The following is a 23,490-nucleotide window of genomic DNA, read 5'->3' on the forward strand; positions in this document are numbered from 1 at the left end:
TGTGTGTGTGTGCGTGTGTGTGTGTGTGTGTGTGTGTGTGTTACTATACTAGTGAGGCCCAAATGTCTACACAGGTTTTAAGCAGTGGTGTAAAAAGTACTCACTAATTTTATACTTAAGTAAAAATATCAATACTGCAATGTAAAAATACTCTGTCACAAGTAAAAGTCCGTAATCAAAACATCTACTCGAGTAAAAGTACAAAAGTACCGTATTGGTATCAAAATGTACTTAAAGTACCAAAAGTAAAAGTTTTCAAACGTATACAAAATATTTCGAAAATAGCAGATCTACAAGCTCACAATGCATCGCGACACATTGTGAGCTTGTAGATCTAGAAATGGCCGAAATGTATATAGGGCTTAGGCTTACAGTTTAGAAATGTGGATGTCCTCACAAGTATAGTAAGGTGTAGTGTGTGTGTGTGTGTGTGTGTGAGTGTGAGTGTGAGTGTGAGTGTGAGTGTGAGTGTGAGTTTGAGTGTGTGTGTGGTTCTATTTCTATCGTCCATGACACAAGGTGAACCGCAGCTGTTGACGTTCGTAATGAGAGGTTTATGTTTTGACCCACGATGGTTCACATTCATACTGCGTACACTGGCTTTATGAGAAGGCCTGAGCACAACAACATGTCTGTCTATCTACTACACACAGCTCTCTATTGGGGTGGGGAGTACCCCAGGCTACCCCCAGGCTACCCCCCCATATAGAGCTGTGTTTCTACTACACACAGCTCTCTATTGGGGGGGGGGGGGTAGGCTACGGTAGGCTACCCCCACAGTCATGGCGCGACTTCTACCTGGTTTTGTCACTTTCTCCATTGACAGCCTGTACATCGACATAAATGTTCACATTTACAATATAAAGCGCTGACCTCACGGCCACGGATGTAACAAGTTGAAACGCCCGGGTCTAAGTACCCGTATCTTCCGGATTGTTCAATAAAATACATTTAAATCCGATCGGCGGCCATTTTCTCAAAATGTTCCTTCATATGCTTTCAACTATGCGACCCTATTGGTTGGAAGGTGTATTGCACTCTGATACATTACAACTCTATGAGAAAATGGCCGCAGATCGGATTAAAATACTTTTTATTGAACCATATGGAAGATACGGGTACTGGGTATCGAGTGTTTCAACTTGTTACATCCGTGGCTGTAGGGTCAGTAGTTTATCTTTGAAATTTGAACGTTTATGTACAGGTTGTAAATGGAGAACGCACCAAGTTCTTCATGACGCTCGGGACAGACGAGCGTCATGTGAACCATGGCTACCCCCTCATACTAGATTTGTTACCCTCTCTTTCAAGATTTGTTTTTTAAATAGCTAATCTTCAAAGCTCACAACGTGGCACATCATGGCATGTTGTGAGCTTATAGATCAGCTATTTTCATCCAGCTGATGTACGGTACATACCCCTCCTCAAGGACCACTGATTTATCAGACACTCTTAATCCAGAGTGATTTACAGTAAGCAAGTTAAACACAAGGTAATACATTACATGCATAGAAATAGTAATCTAGGATCATAGGTAAACCAAGAACCTAGCATCAGTCTAAACAGTAGAATATAATATATATTTTAAAATCTGTACATTGAAACTATATACAGTATAGGATACCGGGTCAACACATGAAACCTGGCATCTGTCTACATAACATGTTATCTAAACTACATATGTCTACATAACATGTTATCTAAACTACATCTGTCTACATAACATGTTATCTAAACTACATCTGTCTACATAACATGTTATCTAAACTACATTTGTCTACATAACATGTTATCTAAACTACATCTGTCTACATAACATGTTATCTAAACTACATATGTCTACATAACATGTTATCTAAACTACATCTGTCTACATAACATGTTATCTAAACTACATCTGTCTACATAACATGTTATCTATAAACTACATCTGTCTACATAACATGTTATCTAAACTACATCTGTCTACATAACATGTTATCTAAACTACATCTGTCTACATAACATGTTATCTAAACTACATCTGTCTACATAACATGTTATCTAAACTACATCTGTCTACATAACATGTTATCTAAACTACATCTGTAACATGTTATCTATAAACTACATCTGTCTACATAACATGTTATCTAAACTACATCTGTCTACATAACATGTTATCTAAACTACATATGTCTACATAACATGTTATCTAAACTACATCTGTCTACATAACATGTTATCTAAACTACATCTGTCTATATAACATGTTATCTAAACTACATCTGTCTACATAACATGTTATCTATAAACTACATCTGTCTACATAACATGTTATCTAAACTACATCTGTCTACATAACATGTTATCTAAACTACATCGGTCTACATAACATGTTATCTAAACTACATCTGTCTACATAACATGTTATCTATAAACTACATCTGTCTACATAACATGTTATCTAAACTACATCTGTCTACATAACATGTTATCTAAACTACATCTGTCTACATAACATGTTATCTATAAACTACATCTGTCTACATAACATGTTATCTAAACTACATATGTCTACATAACATGTTATCTAAACTACATCTGTCTACATAACATGTTATCTAAACTACATCTGTCTATATAACATGTTATCTAAACTACATCTGTCTACATAACATGTTATCTATAAACTACATATGTCTACATAACATGTTATCTAAACTACATCTGTCTACATAACATGTTATCTAAACTACATCTGTCTACATAACATGTTATCTATAAACTACATCTGTCTACATAACATGTTATCTAAACTACATCTGTCTACATAACATGTTATCTAAACTACATCTGTCTACATAACATGTTATCTAAACTACATCTGTCTACATAACATGTTATCTAAACTACATCTGTCTACATAACATGTTATCTAAACTACATCTGTCTACATAACATGTTATCTAAACTACATCTGTCTACATAACATGTTATCTAAACTACATCTGGGAAGAACACATACACTGAATTATTCTTTAGTGGGAAATGTATTTGTCTCATTAGTAAGAACAACACAGCAGTCAGTGGTGAACACTGAACTAAGGGAACTTGGAGAGACATCTCATCTCATGACAAACACATCATTTGACAAGACTTCTCCTGACAAAAAAACAACAAAGAAAGAAGGAAGTGAAACCTCAGCCACATGTATGTTTATCCTCCATTAAACTGGATGAAGTGTCATCACTATTTTATTTGTCTCATCAGCAACAACAGCCAAGCCATAGAGATGGAAAAGACACTTTCAGACGAACCTCAAATCATTTGAATAGGAAGTGAAATTTAAACCCTGTGTTCTGTACATGAAACTGTATAGTATTTTTATCACTATTTTTAAAAGTCCAATAAATCATGTTTACGTTATGCTGAGCATGACTTTGGATTCAGGCTCTGGAACAACGGCCCAATGCTCTAACACCAAGGGTTCCCAAACGTTTCAGGTCGCGACCCCCCCCCCCCCCCCTAAATAATCATATTTCAACTGGGGACCCCGCAAAATTCATCATATTTAAACTGGGGACCCCCCACCCTGACAAGCACTTGGAATTGTAGGAGTTGAGGCATTACATTTAGTTTGACTCGGTTCCACAGATAGATATTGTGAAAATAGCAGATCTACAAGCTCACAACGCCGTCTAAAGGTAGCGTTGCGTCTCTAGAGACATGAACTAAACCAGTTCATTCACCAGCATGTCTCTCTCTCTGTTTCCAGCAGCACATCTCAGAGGGTCTGGAGAACCGTCTCAGTGATCTGGAACAGTCCTACTCTATGGCTCAGAAACAGGTAGGAGGTGATATTATGTCCTACTATAATTAAAGAAACCTCTGTCATCAAAACCTGTCTGTTCATCAGGGTTCTCCTCAGTGGCTGGAGCAGTTGACCATTAGCATTAGCATTAGCCTGTTTTTCACTTTCCCAAAATGTAAGCTGTTTATCAGGGTTTCTGTGTAAACACCGGAGATTCTGCGTTCGGGCTATGGGACGATTGGGATCTGTCGTCGCCATGGTTACAGCGGCGCAAGCTAAGGGATGATCAAACTGCACATGAGTTACTCCTGCCGAGGCCGACCGACCACGCCACCACACAGAGAGAACGCCACAACAACACACACTGCAAACTTATAAGAGACTTTCATTTGCGGCCCGCGCGCACGCACGGCTGTGGACAAAAAATTGTTAATCAGAGTGTGTGTGTGTGTGTGTGTGTGTGTGTGTGTGTGTGTGTGTGTGTGTGTGTGTGTGTGTGTGTGTGTGTGTGTGCGTGTGTGTCTGTCATAGCTAGGCAGACATGGACTCACAGGAACACACACCTTGCCCATACATAACTAAAAGTCTGCACATATTTTGAGTGAGCACATCCCCACATATGGACTAGTATTATATATTATACATTATAATATGAAATGGTCTGGAGCAGTCCGGCTCCCTGGTTCAGTCTCCATTTTATATTACTAGACCATACCGTCGGGGGCTATGAGCATGGTCCGCTTGTTTCACGGAGGCCAGCGAACACAAAAACGCTAATAAACAGCTGACACACATTTAAAGATAAACAGCTGACATTTGGGGAAAGTGAAGAACAGGCTTGGGTGTTCCGTGCAGCTATTGACCATTACCGTGCATGGTAATGGTCAATAGCTGTGTGCAAATGCAGAGCAATTGCACACAGCTATGGATCCATCCAATGGCCCCATCATATGTTATACTATTATTAATATTAATATTCTATAGATGGGCATGGCCCTATCATATATTATACATATTCATATTTATATATATTTTATAGCTGGGCCTGGCCCTATCATATTATAATGTTATAAATATTAATTATAATATTTGTATAGGTGGGCATGGCCCTATCATACATTATAATATAAATATTAATTATAGTATTTCTATTATAGGTGGGCATGGCCCTATCATATATTATAATATAAATATTAATTATAGTATTTCTATTATAGGTGGGCATGGCCCTATCATATATTATAATATAAATATTAATTATAGTATTTATATTATAGGTGGGCATGGCCCTATCATATATTATAATATAAATATTAATTATAGTATTTATATTATAGGTGGGCATGGCCCTATCATATATTATAATATATATATATATTTTATAGGTGGGCATGGCTCTGGCCACAGCGGAGCAGCTATAGACCTCAGACCTCATATATTATAATATTAATATTTCTATTAAAGGTGGGCATGGCCCTATCATATATTATAAATAATATGTATATATATATTATAGGTGGGCATGGCTCTGGCCACAGCGGAGCAGCTGAAGACCTCATATATTATAATGTTATATATATATATTATAGGTGGGCATGGCTCTATCATATATTATAATGTTATATATATATATTATAGGTGGGCATGGCTCTATCATATATTATAATGTTATATATATATATATTATAGGTGGGCATGGCCCTATCATATATTATAATGTTATATATATATATTATAGGTGGGCATGGCTCTATCATATATTATAATGTTATATATATATATTTTATAGGTGGGCATGGCCCTATCATATATTATAATGTTATATATATATATTATAGGTGGGCATGGCCCTATCATATATTATAATGTTATATATATATATTATAGGTGGGCATGGCTCTATCATATATTATAATGTTATATATATATATTATAGGTGGGCATGGCTCTATCATATATTATAATGTTATATATATATATTATAGGTGGGCATGGCTCTATCATATATTATAATGTTATATATATATATATTATAGGTGGGCATGGCCCTATCATATATTATAATGTTATATATATATATTAAAGGTGGGCATGGCTCTATCATATATTATAATGTTATATATATATATTATAGGTGGGCATGGCTCTATCATATATTATAATGTTATATATATATATTATAGGTGGGCATGGCTCTATCATATATTATAATGTTATATATATATATTATAGGTGGGCATGGCTCTATCATATATTATAATGTTATATATATATATTATAGGTGGGCATGGCTCTATCATATATTATAATGTTATATATATATATTATAGGTGGGCATGGCCCTATCATATATTATAATGTTATATATATATATATTATAGGTGGGCATGGCCCTATCATATATTATAATGTTATATATATATATTATAGGTGGGCATGGCCCTATCATATATTATAATGTTATATATATATATATTATAGGTGGGCATGGCCCTATCATATATTATAATGTTATATATATATATTATAGGTGGGCATGGCTCTATCATATATTATAATGTTATATATATATATATTATAGGTGGGCATGGCTCTATCATATATTATAATGTTATATATATATATATTATAGGTGGGCATGGCTCTATCATATATTATAATGTTATATATATATTTTAAAGGTGGGCATGGCCCTATCATATATTATAATGTTATATATATATATATTATAGGTGGGCATGGCTCTATCATATATTATAATGTTATATATATATTTTAAAGGTGAGCATGGCTCTGGCCACAGCGGAGCAGCTAAAGACCTCAGACCTCATATATTATAATGTTATAAATATTAAATATAATATTCTTTATAGGTGGGCATGGCCCTATCATATATTATAATGTTATAAATATTAAATATAATATTCTTTATAGGTGGGCATGGCCCTATCATATATTATAATGTTATAAATATTAAATATAATACATTTTATAGGTTGGCATGGCTCTGGCCACAGCGGAGCAGCTGAAGACCTCAGACCTCATATATTATAATGTTATATATATATTTTAAAGGTTGGCATGGCCCTATCATATATTATAATGTTATATATATATATTAAAGGTAGGCATGGCCCTATCATATATTATAATGTTATATATATATTTTATAGGTGGGCATGGCTCTGGCCACAGCGGAGCAGCTATAGACCTCAGACCTCATATATTATAATGTTATATATATATATTATAGGTGGGCATGGCTCTATCATGTATTATAATATTAATATTTCTATTAAAGGTTGGCATGGCTCTGGCCACAGCGGAGCAGCTGAAGACCTCAGACCTCATATATTATAATGTTATAAATATTAAATATAATATATATTATAGGTTGGCATGGCTCTGGCCACAGCGGAGCAGCTGAAGACCTCAGACCTCCCGGCTCAGGTCCTGTCTCTCCACTCAGAGATGAAGACCAGGCTGCAGGAGATGCAGGAGGCCAGCGTCTCCATGGAGACCATGGAGACCATGCAGGCGGTCCTCAGGGAGAAGAGCCAGGACTTTGAGGGGGTCCGGCTGCAGGTGGAGGGTCTGGCGGCGCTGAGCGCTGACCTGGCCCAGAACGTGGAGACCTTGACCTCCAGCCTGGAGGCCCAAGACTCCAGACTGGAGGAGAGGAGCGACCTGGTGCTGAAACTGAGCTCTACTCTGATACAACAGGTACTAATACTCTGATACTAATACTCTGATACAACAGGTATTAATACTCTGATACAACAGGTACTAATACTCTGATACAAATACTCTGATACAACAGGTACTCTGATACAACAGGTACTAATACTCTGATACTAATACTCTGATACAACAGGTACTAATACTCTGATACAACAGGTACTCTGATACAACAGGTACTAATACTCTGATACTAATACTCTGATACAAATACTCTGATACAACAGCTACTAATACTCTGATACAAATACTCTGATACAACAGGTACTAATACTCTGATACAACAGGTACTAATACTCTGATACAACAGGTACTAATACTCTGATACAACAGGTACTAATACTCTGATACAACAGGTACTAATACTCTGATACAACATGTACTAATACTCTGATACTAATACTCTGATACAACAGGTACTAATACTCTGATACAAATACTCTGATACAACAGGTACTAATACTCTGATACAACAGGTACTAATACTCTGATACAACAGGTACTAATACTCTGATACAACAGGTACTAATACTCTGATACAACAGGTACTAATACTCTGATACAACAGGTACTAATACTCTGATACAACAGGTACTAATACTCTGATACAACAGGTACTAATACTCTGATACAACAGGTACTAATACTCTGATACAACAGGTACTAATACTCTGATACAACAGGTACTAATACTCTGATACAACAGGTACTAATACTCTGATACAACAGGTACTAATACTCTGATACAACAGGTACTAATACTCTGATACAACAGGTACTAATACTCTGATACAACAGGTACTAATACTCTGATACAACAGGTACTAACACTCTGATACAACAGGTAATTTCATTCATTAGAAATGGCAGACCGGGTACCGAGTTGGACGAGTTGTAATCTGTAAATCTGTAATCTCTTAGAAATGGCAGACCGGGTACCCATCAAAAATATGTCATTTCGGTTCTGCATATCGGTTCCTAGACGCGCTAAAAGGCGTTTAGAAGTCCTACACAAACAGCACAATATGACACAAATCCGGTAAAACACAGCTGTAGGGAGAAGTATCGTATCTCGGTAACACCGTAGTATGGTGGAGTATAGAGCTGCTGCTTCGCTCCGAGCCCAGCTGCATTTCTCCCTGCACCCCCACCCCCTCCCCTCCCCTCACACACCACCGTCTCAATGAAGTAGTGAGGAAGGAATAACCTGCCCTGCAAACTTTGTAACCAACCTTTGCTGTTCTCATCTTGAAAACTAGAATCCACATGTCAGAGGGCGTTCTACATTAGTAGGATAGTCAGCGCTAGTTAAGAGCCTGCGCAGGGCAAAACAATTCTCTGTTAGTGCTCCATCTGCCTGGAATGAGCTCCAGAAGTCCCTAAAAATCAGGTCATATTCCGAAAATAGCAGATCTACAAGCCCACAACGCCTCGCATGTGAGCTTGTAGATCTCTGCTTGTACTCTCTGGTATTATATATATTTTTTGTCTGGACAAACAGACAGTAACTAGGCTACACTTCAAGTCCAGAAGTGTGTGTCGTTAATTAAAATAGATACAATTGATTGGGAATGATTGTTAAATCTGAATGGAATGGTGAGATATCTGAAGGTTCACAGCCCTAGTAAACGTACGGTACATTATTATACAATGTCTTGTTTTCTCAGACTGCTCAGCTGGTGGGGATGAAGGAACAGCTGGAACAATACAAGACACATCTGGACGCCAGCTCTCTGGAGATGACTGCTGTCAGGTAGGTTTTAATTGATGATGACGGGCGGGATCAAAACAAGCTCTGGACGCAATTGGTTAGACCTACAACCAACTACCAATTACAGTCTCCCATATTTGAATACTGGGCCCTTATTGGTCACCCCAGACTTCAGGAGCAGGAAATGGATTCACAACGGAGCGGTGCCAGACCCAAATGGCCAAAAGGGCATTTTGTTTTGCACTGGCAGATTGGTCTGGTCCCAGGCTACGTCTGTCCTGCAGCCTTTGGCTCTGTGGGGAGAACATATCTTCTCTCCTCTGTGGGTACAACATATCTTCTCTCCTCTGTGGGGAGAACATATCTTCTCTCCTCTGTGAGGAGAACATATCTTCTCTCCTCTGTGAGGAGAACATATCTTCTCTCCTCTGTGAGGAGAACATATCTTCTCTCCTCTGTGAGGACAACATATCTTCTCTCCTCTGTGAGGAGAACATATCTTCTCTCCTCTGTGAGGACAACATATCTTCTCTCCTCTGTGAGGAGAACATATCTTCTCTCCTCTGTGAGGAGAACATATCTTCTCTCCTCTGTGAGGACAACATATCTTCTCTCCTCTGTGGGGAGAACATATCTTCTCTCCTCTGTGGGGAGAACATATCTTCTCTCCTCTGTGGGTACAACATATCTTCTCTCCTCTGTGAGGACAACATATCTTCTCTCCTCTGTGGGGAGAACATATCTTCTCTCCTCTGTGGGGAGAACATATCTTCTCTCCTCTGTGGGGAGAACATATCTTCTCTCCTCTGTGAGGAGAACATATCTTCTCTCCTCTGTGGGGAGAACATATCTTCTCTCCTCTGTGAGGAGAACATATCTTCTCTCCTCTGTGAGGAGAACATACCTTCTCTCCTCTGTGAGGAGAACATATCTTCTCTCCTCTGTGAGGAGAACATATCTTCTCTCCTCTGTGAGGAGAACATATCTTCTCTCCTCTGTGAGGAGAACATTTCTCTCCTCTGTGAGGAGAACATACCTTCTCTCCTCTGTGAGGAGAACATATCTTCTCTCCTCTGTGAGGAGAACATACCTTCTCTCCTCTGTGAGGAGAACATATCTTCTCTCCTCTGTGAGGAGAACATACCTTCTCTCCTCTGTGTGGAGAACACATCTTCTCTCCTCTGTGTGGAGAACATATCTTCTCTCCTGTGACCCAGAAGAAGTTGATGTTGACTCAGTCAAAGCCTCATGTCTGCTGCTTTGCTCTGATCCTCTGCGCTCTGATCTGGTGTCAGTTCATGTTCACGGGCCCCATATAGTCCCAGTGTTAGGTTACCTTCACACACACACACACACACACACACACACACACCCATATAGTAACAACTGCTTTGTAGACGCTAGTGGAGGAATAGTTTGACTGAACTTCTTTTTAATAACCGAATGGACCAAATGTCACTTCTGTGAAAAGTAGCTCAGGTCAAAACGTGAACATATTGGTTCACAGTATGGGTTAGTTTTTAACCTCATGAACCCTGATGGCCCTTAGTCTGGGCATTGCATCATAGCCAAACATTATGTGAAAATAGCAGATCTACAAGCTTACTAACTAACTCACAAACAAATGTCTCTCTAGCATGTAATGTGCTTAGAAATCTAAGAAATACTGCTTTTAGATAGATTATAATGCCAACCATACATAATTTACTCGGAAGCCTTGCAAACACATTGAAGCCTACTGTATATCGCGCATGTTTTGTAGATGTTGTGTTTTCGTGACTTGGTGTAAAGGGGAAAAAAGAAAGAAAGGAGAGAGCAGATCTACAAGTTCACAGCTAGCTCTGAAAGATGTCCCTTTAGCACATGGCATAATGGAATGTGGGTTTAGGAATCTGTGGAATTCTGCTCTCTGCTGCCTGGGCCTGTCATCATAGACTCAGCCAACATAGCTGATCTACAAGCTCAACTAGACTTTCGGTGTAGAGATTTGGTGTATAGAGGAGAAAAAGGAGGGGATCAAGTACAGAGCCCTGGGGGACAGATGGTCAACACAGTAAACAGGGTTTAAGTTCATCTGTTTTTTTTTCAATTACTTTTTTCATTTATTTTTTATATATTTTTTGGAAAATTAAAGTGTTTAAAAAAATAATGAAAAAAGTAATTGAAAAACCACGGCCCCTTCACACATTAGGAGGGCAGGATGAGTCACCAGAACCAAGGACGGGTGTTTTAAATGAATCTAACATAATTAAAATGGAGTTTTAAGTTACAATGGGTTTGTATAGGAAGGGGGCGTGTCTGATAAAACTAATATTAAATATATAAATACTGAATCAAGCAACGTAAACTTAGTAACTTGTAATGGGGTGAAACACACAAACCTGAGTAGATGGTAAAATGACTCCAGACAGACATCAGTGTCTCTCGCCCCTGGACTCTTAGCAGAGAGAGAGTTCACTGTTGTTGTTTCTGGTGAAAGCATGTAGGGGGCCTCTTCCTGGAGTTACTCAACATGTGTGTGTGTTTCAACATGTGTTTCAACATGTGTGTGTGTGTGTGTGTGTGTGTGTGTGTGTGTGTGTGTGTGTGTGTGTGTGTGTGTGTGTGTGTGTGTGTGTGTGTGTGTCTATACTTGTAAGGAACATATGTCACCACATGTATAGTATAGCATTTGGGAAATAGACTCTGGCTCTCATGTATCAATGGAACATAGAAAGCGGCTTAAATTACAGCCCAGGAATTTTACGACCACATCGTCCACGTAGGATTCATCCAGCCAACGATCCCAGCGTACACATGGTTGGAGGCTTGATAAATATGACGGCTGCAACCGACCGTCATATACATAACATATAAATAACATATAAATAACACGCCCATAACACGCCCTTCTTTCAGAAGCACAACCCTGTAAGTTCTTCTGAGAAGCCAATAAGAAAGTTATAATTCTCCGTAGGAAAGTTACCTCTCCATTCATATCAGAGGAGTCACACATACAGTACGCTACACCTGACACAAATAGAACAACATATGACCTCAATCATAACAGCACAATCCAGGTGAACAAACTGAAAAGTGTCATATAGTCAGAACAATGCAGAGTGGGCATGTATAAGGCACGGGTTGCCCCATGACTGACAGGCTATTTTTGAACATTTTTAAAAACTCTTGAAAGTGTGAGAACTACTGATTTAGACGGCATTTGTAGAATCGGCCTCAGGTCTTAATGGGTTAACTGGCAAGAAAAAGGTCAAATGTTGATGTAAAGTAGGTGGCAGTGGCTCAGGGGTAGAGTGGCCAGTAGAGCGGCCGGATGGCAACCGCAAGGTTGCCAGTTGGATCCCGGGTTCCCCCAGAGTTAGAGTCAAAGTGTCCTTGAGCAAGACGCTGACTGAACCCCTAATCGCTCCTGATGAGCAGGTTGGTGTGGCATGGTTTCCTCCTCCATCTGTGTGTGAATGTGTGTGTGAATGTGTGTGTGAATGTGTGTGTGAATGTGTGTGTGTGTGAATGTGTGTGTGAATTAGGGGTGGGACGATATATCGATATCGCGATATATCGCGATACTTTCTCCCGCGATAAATAATCGATATACTTCCGAAGAAAATCGATATAATATTATAATTTTTTCCGTTTGTGATGCGTTGTTTTTCCAACTCTGCATTTGTGTAATGATGATTTTGAACTGTTTGGTGCTATTTTATGTGTTTATGAATTGAATACAAGGACTATCGTGATATATTGTTGGTGAAATTTCATGCAATATATTGTGATATCCTAATATATCGAATATCGTGATATTATTGTTATCGAGGGCCTAATATCGCCACAGATAACGTATCGTGAGATACCCATATCGTCCACCCCTAGTGTGAATATGTGTGTGAATGTGTGTATGAATGGGTGAATGTAATGCACAATCTATGTAAAGCGCTTTGGATAAAAGCGCTATATAAATGCACCATTTACCATTATTTATATTAGTGTGTGTGTGTGTGTGTGTGTGTGTGTGTGTGTGTCTGTGTGTCTGTGTGTGTGTGTGTGTGTGTGTGTGTGTGTGTGTGTGTGTGTCTGTGTGTGTGTGTGTGTGTGTGTGTGTGTGTGTGTGTGTCTCAGGGCTGTGCTGCAGGCCTCAGACCTCCAGAAGGAGCAGCAGGTGGAGGAACAGCTCAACACGGTGCATCAGAGCTTAGAGGAGCAGAACCAAGCAGCCCACAGTGTGGAGGAACATCTCAGTGCTCAGCTGGACAGCCTCCAGAAGGAGGTAAAACACCTTCACCAGCCTTCTGCTCAGGGCTGGGAACATTAAGGAACCGGGTTCTATCACACTGTCAGATCTTTACGTCTGCTATACACAGGGGTGGGAAAAGTACTCACATTCTTTACTTAACACTTGCATGACTAAGCTATCAATATGACCGATTTTGAGAATTTAAAGTGGATTATCTTCTCTCATGAAGCTCTGAGAAAGTTCCCCTTTCATGACTTTTCCTAAATATTTGTTTCAAATCATCTCCGTTTTTTTTTTCTTCTGAAACGTATTATAAATATGAAATATATACCATATATACCATCCCAACCGTTATATTTTGGCTAAATTGACCGCTCTCCCCCTCTCTCCCCCAGGCAAGAGACTCTAGACCCCCGCAGAGCGGCCCGTAGACGAGCAGACTCAGAGTCCATGTTGCCATGTCTGCTTATTATAAGCGACTTTGGGCTTGTTTTTCACGTCTTTCTATTATTATTATTATTATTATTATAATTATATATATATAATTACATTATAATGGTAATAATAATATAGCTGCCCACGTGTTTTGTGCACAGTTTGCACACTGGGTTGTTTACAAGTTACTATAGTTCGCTTGCTGCTACTAGATTTATAGCAGAATTACACATTTTTTATTAGGTCTTAGGTATTAGGTGCAAATTAGCCTCGGCTATAAACCCCATAATACAATGCAATGTTTTCCTTCATTTTGTGTTGTTTGTTTAATTCTGGACTTTGACTGACCTGTAACGAAGTAGCTACTAAATTGCACACATTTACATTATTCAAGGATGGATTTCAGTGCATTCCTCTGTAATGGCCGAAAGATTGGAACCTTTGTAGTAGTGTTATGTATGGAAGATGTCCTAACAGGTGCTAACGGTCCTCATGATGACATATAGGAGACACACAGAAAGGCACAATGTATGCAGTAACATTTTCATAGACCTGCCTGCTTATTTCTCTCTCAAAATTTGGCGACCCATTTTCTACTTTCCCTTTCACTGCAAAGCGGTGGAAAAAGATTGGATCTACAAGCATACAGCTTGTCACGCAGCAACTGTTTTATGCATGAAGATCAGATATTTTGCGCAGGATTGAGCACATTTGTGAGCAGGCCTGGTGTTTCAGGCATCAACTCGCGAGTTGAAAAACAGTAGAAACTAGCTAAATAACTTTTTTTGGCTCTGATCTGATCAGCAGAAAGGATTATTCATTCATTTTCCTCCGTGTGTTTGATGACCCCCCCCCATTTTGAGCTATACCAACCTTTCAGCTAAACAGGCCGCTCGTTTCTATGGAAGTATTCCACAACGTGTAGCTAGCATAGCCTCGTTAGCTCGTTGTGGCGAGTGTCTTGCCTGAACAGCTACACGACGTCGTGACGTCTTTGTTGAACTGCAACATGGCGTTTGCACTTTCTTCATTTACAGCCCGTGCATCGACATAAACGTTCAGATTTCAAATGTAAAGTGCTTAACGCATGGCCACGGATGTTACAATTATGTACGGGCCCACATAAGTACACGTATCTTCCGTATTGTTCAATAAAAAGCATTTTAATCCGATCGGTGGCCATTTTATCCATTTGCTTTCAACTACGCGACCGCATCGGTTGGGAGGCGTATTGCACTCTTGATACATTATAACTATGAAAAAATGGCTGCCGATCGGATTGAAATGCTTTTTATTGAACAATGCTGAAGATACGGGTACTTATACCCACCCGAAGTGAATTGTAACATGTGTGGCCATGGGGTAAGCACTTTATATTTGACATCTGAACGTTTATGTAGATGTACAGGCTGTAAATGAACAAAGTGCAAACGCCATGTTGCAGTTCAACAAAGACGTCACGACGTTGTGTAGCTGCTTATTTGCCGTGGTGGGAAGTAACTAAGTACATTCACTCAAGTACTGTACTCAGTGGTGGAAAGTAACTAAGTACATTTACTCAAGTACTGTACTTAAGTACAATTTTGAGCTGTTTGTACTTTACTTGAGTATTTCCAATTTCCAATACTTTTACTTCTACTCCACTACATCTCAGAGGCAAATATTGTACTTTTACTCCACTACAATTATTTGAAAACTTTAGTTACTAGTTACTTTTCAGATATAAACTATGATATAATGAAACATACGATACATTAACCACTTTAGCCCTATTTTATACCTCGGCTATTTTCAAATATTTAGTACTTTTACTTTTGGTACTTTAAGTACATTTTGATGCCAATACTTTTGTACTTTTACTCAAGTAAATTTTAAATTTTGGATTTTTACTTGTAACAGAGTATTTTTATATTGCAGTATTGGTACTTTTACTTAAGTACAGAATTTGAGTACTTTTTCCACCACTGACTGTACTGTACTCACAACGCGTCGCATCGCGACGTACATTGGCTATTTGAAAATTGCCGATCTACAAGCATGCATTGTGAGCTTGTAGATCTGCTATTTTCAAATAAATTAACGTTAACGAAATCAACACTGCATGGAAGTAAAAATGAGATCCCCACATACACAAATCACAAATCATGATGACATATAGGAGACAGATAGAAATACACACTAGCCTACTGCCTACACTTTCATAGACCTGCCTGCTTATTTCTCTCTCAAAATTTGGCAACCCATTTTCAACTCTCAGTTTTTTAGAAGACAATGGAACCCCCCACTGTTTGGGGGAGAAAGTGTGAACTAGTCTGGAGAACAGAGGGAGACAGTGGCCAATAGGATAGCCTGATTTGGGGATCAAAATGATCTTTTTTCAGGCTTGGTGGAGGAGTATGAAACCTCAGTCATGCGAGTGTTAAGTAAATGCAATGCAAAACTGTAATATAGACATACTTTGTTACAAGTAAAAGTCCAGAATTCAAAATGTACTCGAGTAAAAGTACAAAAGTATTGGTATCAAAATGTACTTAAACTACCAAAAGTAAAAGTACAAAAATATTTGAAAATAGCAGATCTATAAGAAGATGAGATCTCTGTCAATGGCAGGGAATGTGTTAATAAAAATAGTAAAATCAACAGGAAGTTAACCCTTTTATTAAAAAAACAAACAGTACAGGGTTTGGTCATGTTTTATATTGTCTGAATCAGCTTTGTTTGTGTTTGTTTATGAGCTAAAAGAGTGACTGAACTGTAAGCTGATGTAAGTCAATGAGCATCATTTTAATGATCAATTTCTAATCCATGGAGCAATTATTTTAGATTTCTTGTCCATCTTTGTGAGTTACATCATGGCATCAAGGTAACTACACAACCCTGACCTCTACCACAGTGGTCTGGCCCTTTAATGTCAAGGACCACCAGTTTAGGGTAACAGTAGTTTCAGGTAACAGTTTTGGACGTTAAAAAAAACTATGTTTTGGGTGAACTGTCCCTTTAAACACTACTGTTTATACTTTGTCATAATATGACTAGCTGATCTACAAGCTCACATCACCACACGTTGCATGCCTTTAAGAAGCATCATGATGGTGTAAACCTGTCTAAAGCTCTGATACAGAGACGGCTGGGAAACAAACCACTGATTTACAGCTTTAATAATTAGCATGAAGATAACGAGACTATTTGAGTTCACCGTGTCTCCACCGGGAGCACTGCTGACACATTTACATCTCATTAGGACTCATTTACATCTCATTAGGATATATTAGCATCTCATTAACCTGAAAAGGTTAATTAATCAGCCTGACCTGGAATCTCTGATGGATTCATAGAGAGAGATGAAGTTTACAATGGAGGTACAGCACAGTTACTGTACCGCACCGCACCGCACCGCACAGTACAGTACAGTACAGCACAGCACAGTACAGCACAGCACAGCACAGCACAGTACAGCACAGTACAGTACAGTACAGTACAGTACAGTACAGTACAGTACAGCACAGCACAGTACAGCACAGTACAGTACAGCACAGCACAGTACAGCACAGTACAGTACAGTACAGTACAGTACAGTACAGTACAGCACAGTACAGTACAGGACAGTTACAGCACGGCACGGCATGGTACTGTAACTGTACTGTACTGTACTGTACATGTACTGTACAGTAACTGTACTGTACTGTACAGTTAATGTACTGTACTGTACTGTACAATAACTGTACTGTACGGTACGGTACGGTACGGTACGGTACGGCACGGTACTGTACTGTTACAGTACAGTAACTGTACTGTACTGTACTGTACTGTACTGTACTGTAACTGTACTGTACTGTACAGTACAGTCAGTACAGTACAGTACAGTACAGTACAGTACAGTACAGTACAGTACAGTACAGTACAGTAACTGTACTGTACTGTAACACTCTGAGTTACACACCCATAAGGGTCCATTTGTACACTCTGAGTTACACACCCATAAGGGTCCATGTGGAACCCCCTCAAGGACCCATGAGGGTCCCTGGACCACACTTTGAGACCCACTGGTGTAGCAGAGTGTTTCCAGTGAGTCATCACCCTGACTCTGTTTGACCAGAATAATAATTATTGTATACTATATATATATATATATATATATATATATTATAATTATATTATAATATTTTATTAATTTTATTAATTATAATAATAATTATTATAACAATAATTATTACCAGAATCAGAATGGCCTGTTATTAAATTACATGTATTAAGTTGGAGCCACACACACACACACACACACACACACACACACACACACACACACACACACACACACACACACACACACACACACACACACACACACACAGTGTCATGGTTGTTGGCATATTCCACATGTCGGTGGCAGCATAGTGGAATGTATCACCCCCCCCCCCCACAGCAGAGTCCTGCAACGGGCCGGGTACCCGCGGATACCCGACGGATACCCGCGTTTGACGGGTGAAAACGGGTGAAAATGTTACTTTGATAAGATCACGGGTACGGGGACGGGCGGTACTGAACTAATCGCGGGCGGATATCATTTTATTGTGAAAATCAGAGAGCACTGTTTCCGCCCAAACAACGTAACTTGTGTAACTTAACAGCACAACTGCATGGAGCATGCTGGACAGTTATCTTAACTCACAAAAACACATTGAACATCCTGTTAAACCTTCAAATTAAAAGTATCTGATGACATAAACAACGACACATGTTTGCTGCGTAGATGCGCGTTCGCGCGTGGCTTAAGCTCGCTCCTCCGTCTTCACTTGCTTTCTGTACAAACCTGACCACTGAATGTAGCACTGTTGTTGAAGGCTGCTATCTTTTTCAACACACTTTTCAATAGGATTTACATTTTACACGGGTAAACGGGCGGACAACGGGTCGTTTATTTGACGGGCGGGGCGGGTCTGGTTCGTATTTTGAAATTATCACGGGTGACGGGTCGGTCTACGGATCTGAGTATTGACGGGCGGGGCGGGCGCGGGTTCTCAAAATTGGACCCGTGCAGGACTCTGCCCCACAGGTTTGTGTAGAATCTACAGGTGGAAGTGAACTAGGTCAGAGGAGCGCCCTCTGGTGGTGTGCCCATGGTGGGCGTGGCTTGGCTGCATGCCAGTGACACAGGAGGTAGAGCAGAGATCAAGTAGACAGCAGCGTCATTACATTACAGTGCAGATCTACAAGTGTATCAGTATCACTTATATTATCTCATATTATATTATCATGTTATGTTATCTTATCTTATCTCATATTATATTATCATGTTATCTTATCTTATCTTATCTCATATTATATTATCATGTTATCTTATCTTATCTTATAGTTGGAGCAGGTAGAGGAAGTAGCGGCCGCTTCGCCGCAGGAAGAGGAGGAGTCTGTGAGCAAAGAGGAAGTGGCTCCTCCTACGGCTGAGGAGGAGGAAGGAGAGGAGGCGGTCCCTGTTTCAGAGGAGGAGGAGTCAGGAGGAGAGGAGGAGGAGGAGGAGGTGAAGGAGGTGAGCCAGGAGGACAAGGAGGAGGTGTTTATTTCCTCCACTAAAACTGTGACTAAATATATTGACAATGTCGTCAACAAATAAAAACTGAACTAAGAGTGGTTTATGTTTGGTTGTGTGTGAGTCATGCTCCCAAAATAGCCGATCTACAAGCTTGTGAGCTTGTTAAAGGGATGTTAAAGGGATGTTAAAGGGATGTTAAAGGGATGTTAAAGGAAGGAACATCTGATATTTGACTAATAACTACATGAACATTTGCTGTCCAAATGAACACTGCCAGGAGGTGCCAGAGGAGGCGCCAGAGGACAAGGAGGAATCACACACAACAGAGGAGGAGGAGACGGCGATAGAAGAGGAGGAGAACCTCAACGCAGCAGAGCAGCAGGAGGAGGAGGAGGAGAACCTCAACGCAGCAGAGCAGCAGCAGGAGGAGGAGGAGGTTTCTGAAGGAGAGCCAGCTGTGGAGGAGGAGAACCTCAACGCAGCAGAGCAGCAGCAGGAGGAGGTCTCTGAAGGAGAGCCAGCTGTAGAGGAGGAGACAGAGGAGAAGGACAGTGAGGAGGAGGAGGATCGAGGGGAACAGGAAGAGACACCAGTAGAAGAGGAGGAGGAGGAGAAGGAGGAGGAACAGGAGGCGACAGATGAAGAATGTAAGTGTGACCAGTTTTTAACCTGGAGTAGTTTTTAACTTGCAGTAGTTTTGGGGACCAGACCTAGTCTGGCTACGTGAGGCTAGTTTTAACCTGCTGATGTTAGTTTTTAACCTGCTGTAGTTTTTAACCTGCTGTAGTTAGTTTTTAACCTGCTGTAGTTTTTAACCTGCTGTAGTTAGTTTTTAACCTGCTGTAGTTTTTAACCTGCTGTAGTTTCTAACCTGCTGATGTTAGTTTTTAACCTGCTGTAGTTTTTAACCTGCTGTAGTTAGTTTTTAACCTGCTGTAGTTTTTAACCTGCTGTAATTTTTAACCTGCTGTAGTTTTTAACCTGCTGTAGTTAGTTTTTAACCTGCTGTAGTTTTTAACCTGCTGTAGTTTTTAACCTGCTTTAGTTAGTTTTTAACCTGCTGTAGTTTTAACCTGCTGTAGTTTTTAACCTGCTGTAGTTAGTTTTTAACCTGCTGTAGTTTTAACCTGCTGTAGTTTTAACCTGCTGTAGTTTTTAACCTGCTGATGTTAGTTTTTAACCTGCTGTAGTTTTTAACCTGCTGTAGTTTTAACCTGCTGTAGTTTTTAACCTGCTGTAGTTAGTTTTTAACCTGCTGTAGTTTTTAACCTGCTGTAGTTTTTAACCTGCTGTAGTTTTTAACCTGCTGTAGTTTGAAATCACGTAAGCAGAGCTTTCACAACACGGTCGAGCGCGTTCAAGAACAACAGGTTGCATAGTTTTCTCTCACTGTAAACATCAGATCTCTCCAGAAAAAAAGAAATAAAAAGCTATCAAAATATGCGATTTCAAGGCACAGGTTTTTAACTGTGCCGTTTCCTTTCCCTCCATCAGGCGCCCCGGCTGTCATGGGGAGGCAGTATAGCGACCAGGATACTACATGTTTTTTTTGTGAGGGTATTAACTACCCTGAGAGACACAGGGAGAACAGGCAAACTAAAAAAAAAAAAAACAGCCTTGTGTTCTCTGCGTTAGTCCTGTGAGAAGTTATCCAGAGACTCTCTGTTGACCAAATGATTTGATATGAAAACGTATAACTTATTAAATAACTAATACTGTTGTGATGTTTTACAGAGAGAGAGAGAGCGGTTACTGTATGCAGAACAAAGGACAGAGTTCCACCTGATCAAGCCTCTCCCAGAAGACAGAAGAAAGAACGTGTCAGATAAGAAGGAGTTAATAATGTATGGATTATCATAAATGCAACATGAATGTTGGTCATTTTCTGAGGCATCAACTTGGTCACAAGAATCCAGCAACGTCCTTTTAGAGTCACCTCTAGAGCTCCCTCTAGGGGTCATACAGAGACACAGCTGTCAGATTAGAGGCTCAGTGTGTAACTTTGACTCATAACAAAACAATGTTTTTTTGTTTTGTTTTACGTTGAAGACCCCTGCTCTATTTTAACTACGTTTCTTACATTAAAGGGTATTTTCCGCAATTCAAAAGGTATCCAACAATTTTTCTGCAGGTAAAAAGCTTTTAGTTTGAAGTCACACTGGTAAAAAGCTTTTAGTTTGGTTTAGTTACACAGGTCTTGTAAAAAGCTGAGAGAGAGAGCTCTTTTTTCTTTTCTTTTTACAAATAATTTATTTTATAATGTAAAACACAGGTCAAAGTTACACACTATGCCTTTAATTAATGATTAGTTAACCAACGACATTGACAGTACCTGCCGACACTGACCTCAAAAAGCCTTAATCTCTGGGTTTTCAACAGGGGGCCCGGGACCCCTAGGGGGTCCTCAGAGTTACTACAGGGGGGGCCGCCAAATCTATGTGTGATAGGAACTTTTTTTTTGTAGTGGGGGTCCCTGCTTAATCTCTCTCTCTCTCTCTCTCTCTCTCTCTCTCTCTCTCTCTCTCTCTCTCTCAGCTATACAATATGTAGTGGGGGTCCCTGCTTCATCTCTCTCTCTCTCTCTCTCTCTCTCTCAGCTATTCAATATGTAGTGGGGGTCCCTGCTTCATCTCTCTCTCTCTCTCTCTCTCTCTCTCTCTCTCTCAGCTATACAATATGTAGTGGGGGTCCCTGCTTCATCTCTCTCTCTCTCTCTCTCTCTCTCTCAGCTATTCAATATGTAGTGGGGGTCCCTGCTTCATCTCTCTCTCAGCTAAGGGGTCCTTGGCCTGAACAACGTTGAAGACCCCTATTCTATTTTAAGAAGAGAACTGTGTTACTTATATTAAAGGGTATTTTCCGCAATTCAAAAAGGTCTCCAACTATTTTTCTGCAGGTAAAAAGCTTTTAGTTTGAAGTCACACAGGTAAAAAGCTTTTAGTTTGACGTTTCACACAATATTCTTTTTTTTACCAAACTGGAAAACTACAAGCCAATGAGTAAAGTAACACTTAACCCTTTAAGACCGGGAACGCATCTGTGTCATTTTAACATTTATTTGGCTATTCAAAAATAGCAGATCTACACGTTCAGAACTATGCACTTGTAGATAAAAAAAAAAATTGAATCATGATTTCTTTTGCAAATCTTTGAATATATATATATATATATATATATATATATGTATACGTTTTAAAGCGAACATTTTTAACTCTGTTACAACTTCTGGGGGGTCCCTGGAACAACATATTTTGAGATGGGGGGGTCTGGGGGGTCCACAGCCATGTCATTTTTGAGAACCACTGATATTATATCAACTTACGTTTATTCCTAACAAAACTGTTTTCAATGATTTAGAAGACATTTATAGAAGCAAAGATGTGAGTTACAAATGTTCCACGATTTCCCCCAAAAAAATACAGATACGCGTTATGAGCTTGTAGATCTGCTATTTTTGAAAAGCCAAATCAATCTTAAAATGACACATGTGTTCCCGGATTGAATGTTTTAAAGGAGCACTTCATCTGTTTTCAACGTCATCTTCATATAATTGGGCCTCACTAATTAATGCTCATTATAATATGACATCATCTCTCTCTACTCACTCTGTGTTCTCATTGGAGGGCTGTGGACACTTCAGAAACCTGCCTACCAGTGACATCATCGGCAGGAAGGTTTGGCACTTTCAAATAAGATTTCAAACTTTATTTTATTTTATATTAATGCAGAAATAGCTTCTATTTCAGCATGTTCACTTTCCTAGGAAGAGAAAGCCTGTATTTCAATTAGCTTGGAATCCTCCATCGATGATGTCACTGGTAGGCAGGTTTCTGAACTGTCCACAGCCCTCCAATGAGACACAGGAACAAATGATGTGTAATTGATAGAAAATAAGTCATTTTCTGGGTGAACTACTCCTTTAACATCACTTGAAGCCATAGATACGTTGAGCCTGTTTTTGCTCTGATGTGAAAATGTGTTTGTTTCTGTGTTGCTGTGGATTAAAGGGCTATTTCACACCCAAAAGGTATTATTTCCCCCCTATCAGTTACCCT

General features: G+C 39.4%; 1 protein-coding gene across 4 annotated transcripts in view; it reads left to right on the forward strand.

Moving 5' to 3' along the window:
- LOC308097525 (uncharacterized protein) overlaps positions 1–22,533 on the forward strand; it is a 25,480-nt gene extending 2,947 nt beyond the window's left edge. The window contains exons 2-9 of one of the 4 annotated variants that reach the window (XR_013934218.1): positions 3,758–3,829; positions 7,187–7,516; positions 9,199–9,284; positions 13,359–13,506; positions 19,262–19,432; positions 19,716–20,088; positions 21,170–21,898; positions 22,118–22,533. Coding sequence is in view for 1 of the 4 variants with exons in the window: in XM_080445346.1 (XP_080301472.1) it covers positions 3,758–3,829; positions 7,187–7,516; positions 9,199–9,284; positions 13,359–13,506; positions 19,262–19,432; positions 19,716–20,088; positions 21,170–21,171 (1,182 nt within the window). In the remaining 3 variants the exon portion in view is untranslated. Of the gene's footprint in view, positions 1–3,757; positions 3,830–7,186; positions 7,517–9,198; positions 9,285–13,358; positions 13,507–19,261; positions 19,433–19,715; positions 20,089–21,169; positions 21,929–21,985; positions 22,075–22,117 lie in introns of those variants that run through there. The other 3 variants (XR_013934219.1, XR_013934220.1, XM_080445346.1) reach the window with 3 other exon arrangements.
- Positions 22,534–23,490: the final 957 nt, after the last annotated feature.

The sequence above is a fragment of the Gymnoscopelus braueri genome (assembly GCF_963280865.1).
Source record: "Gymnoscopelus braueri genome assembly, chromosome: 12".
NCBI lineage: Eukaryota > Metazoa > Chordata > Actinopteri > Myctophiformes > Myctophidae > Gymnoscopelus > Gymnoscopelus braueri.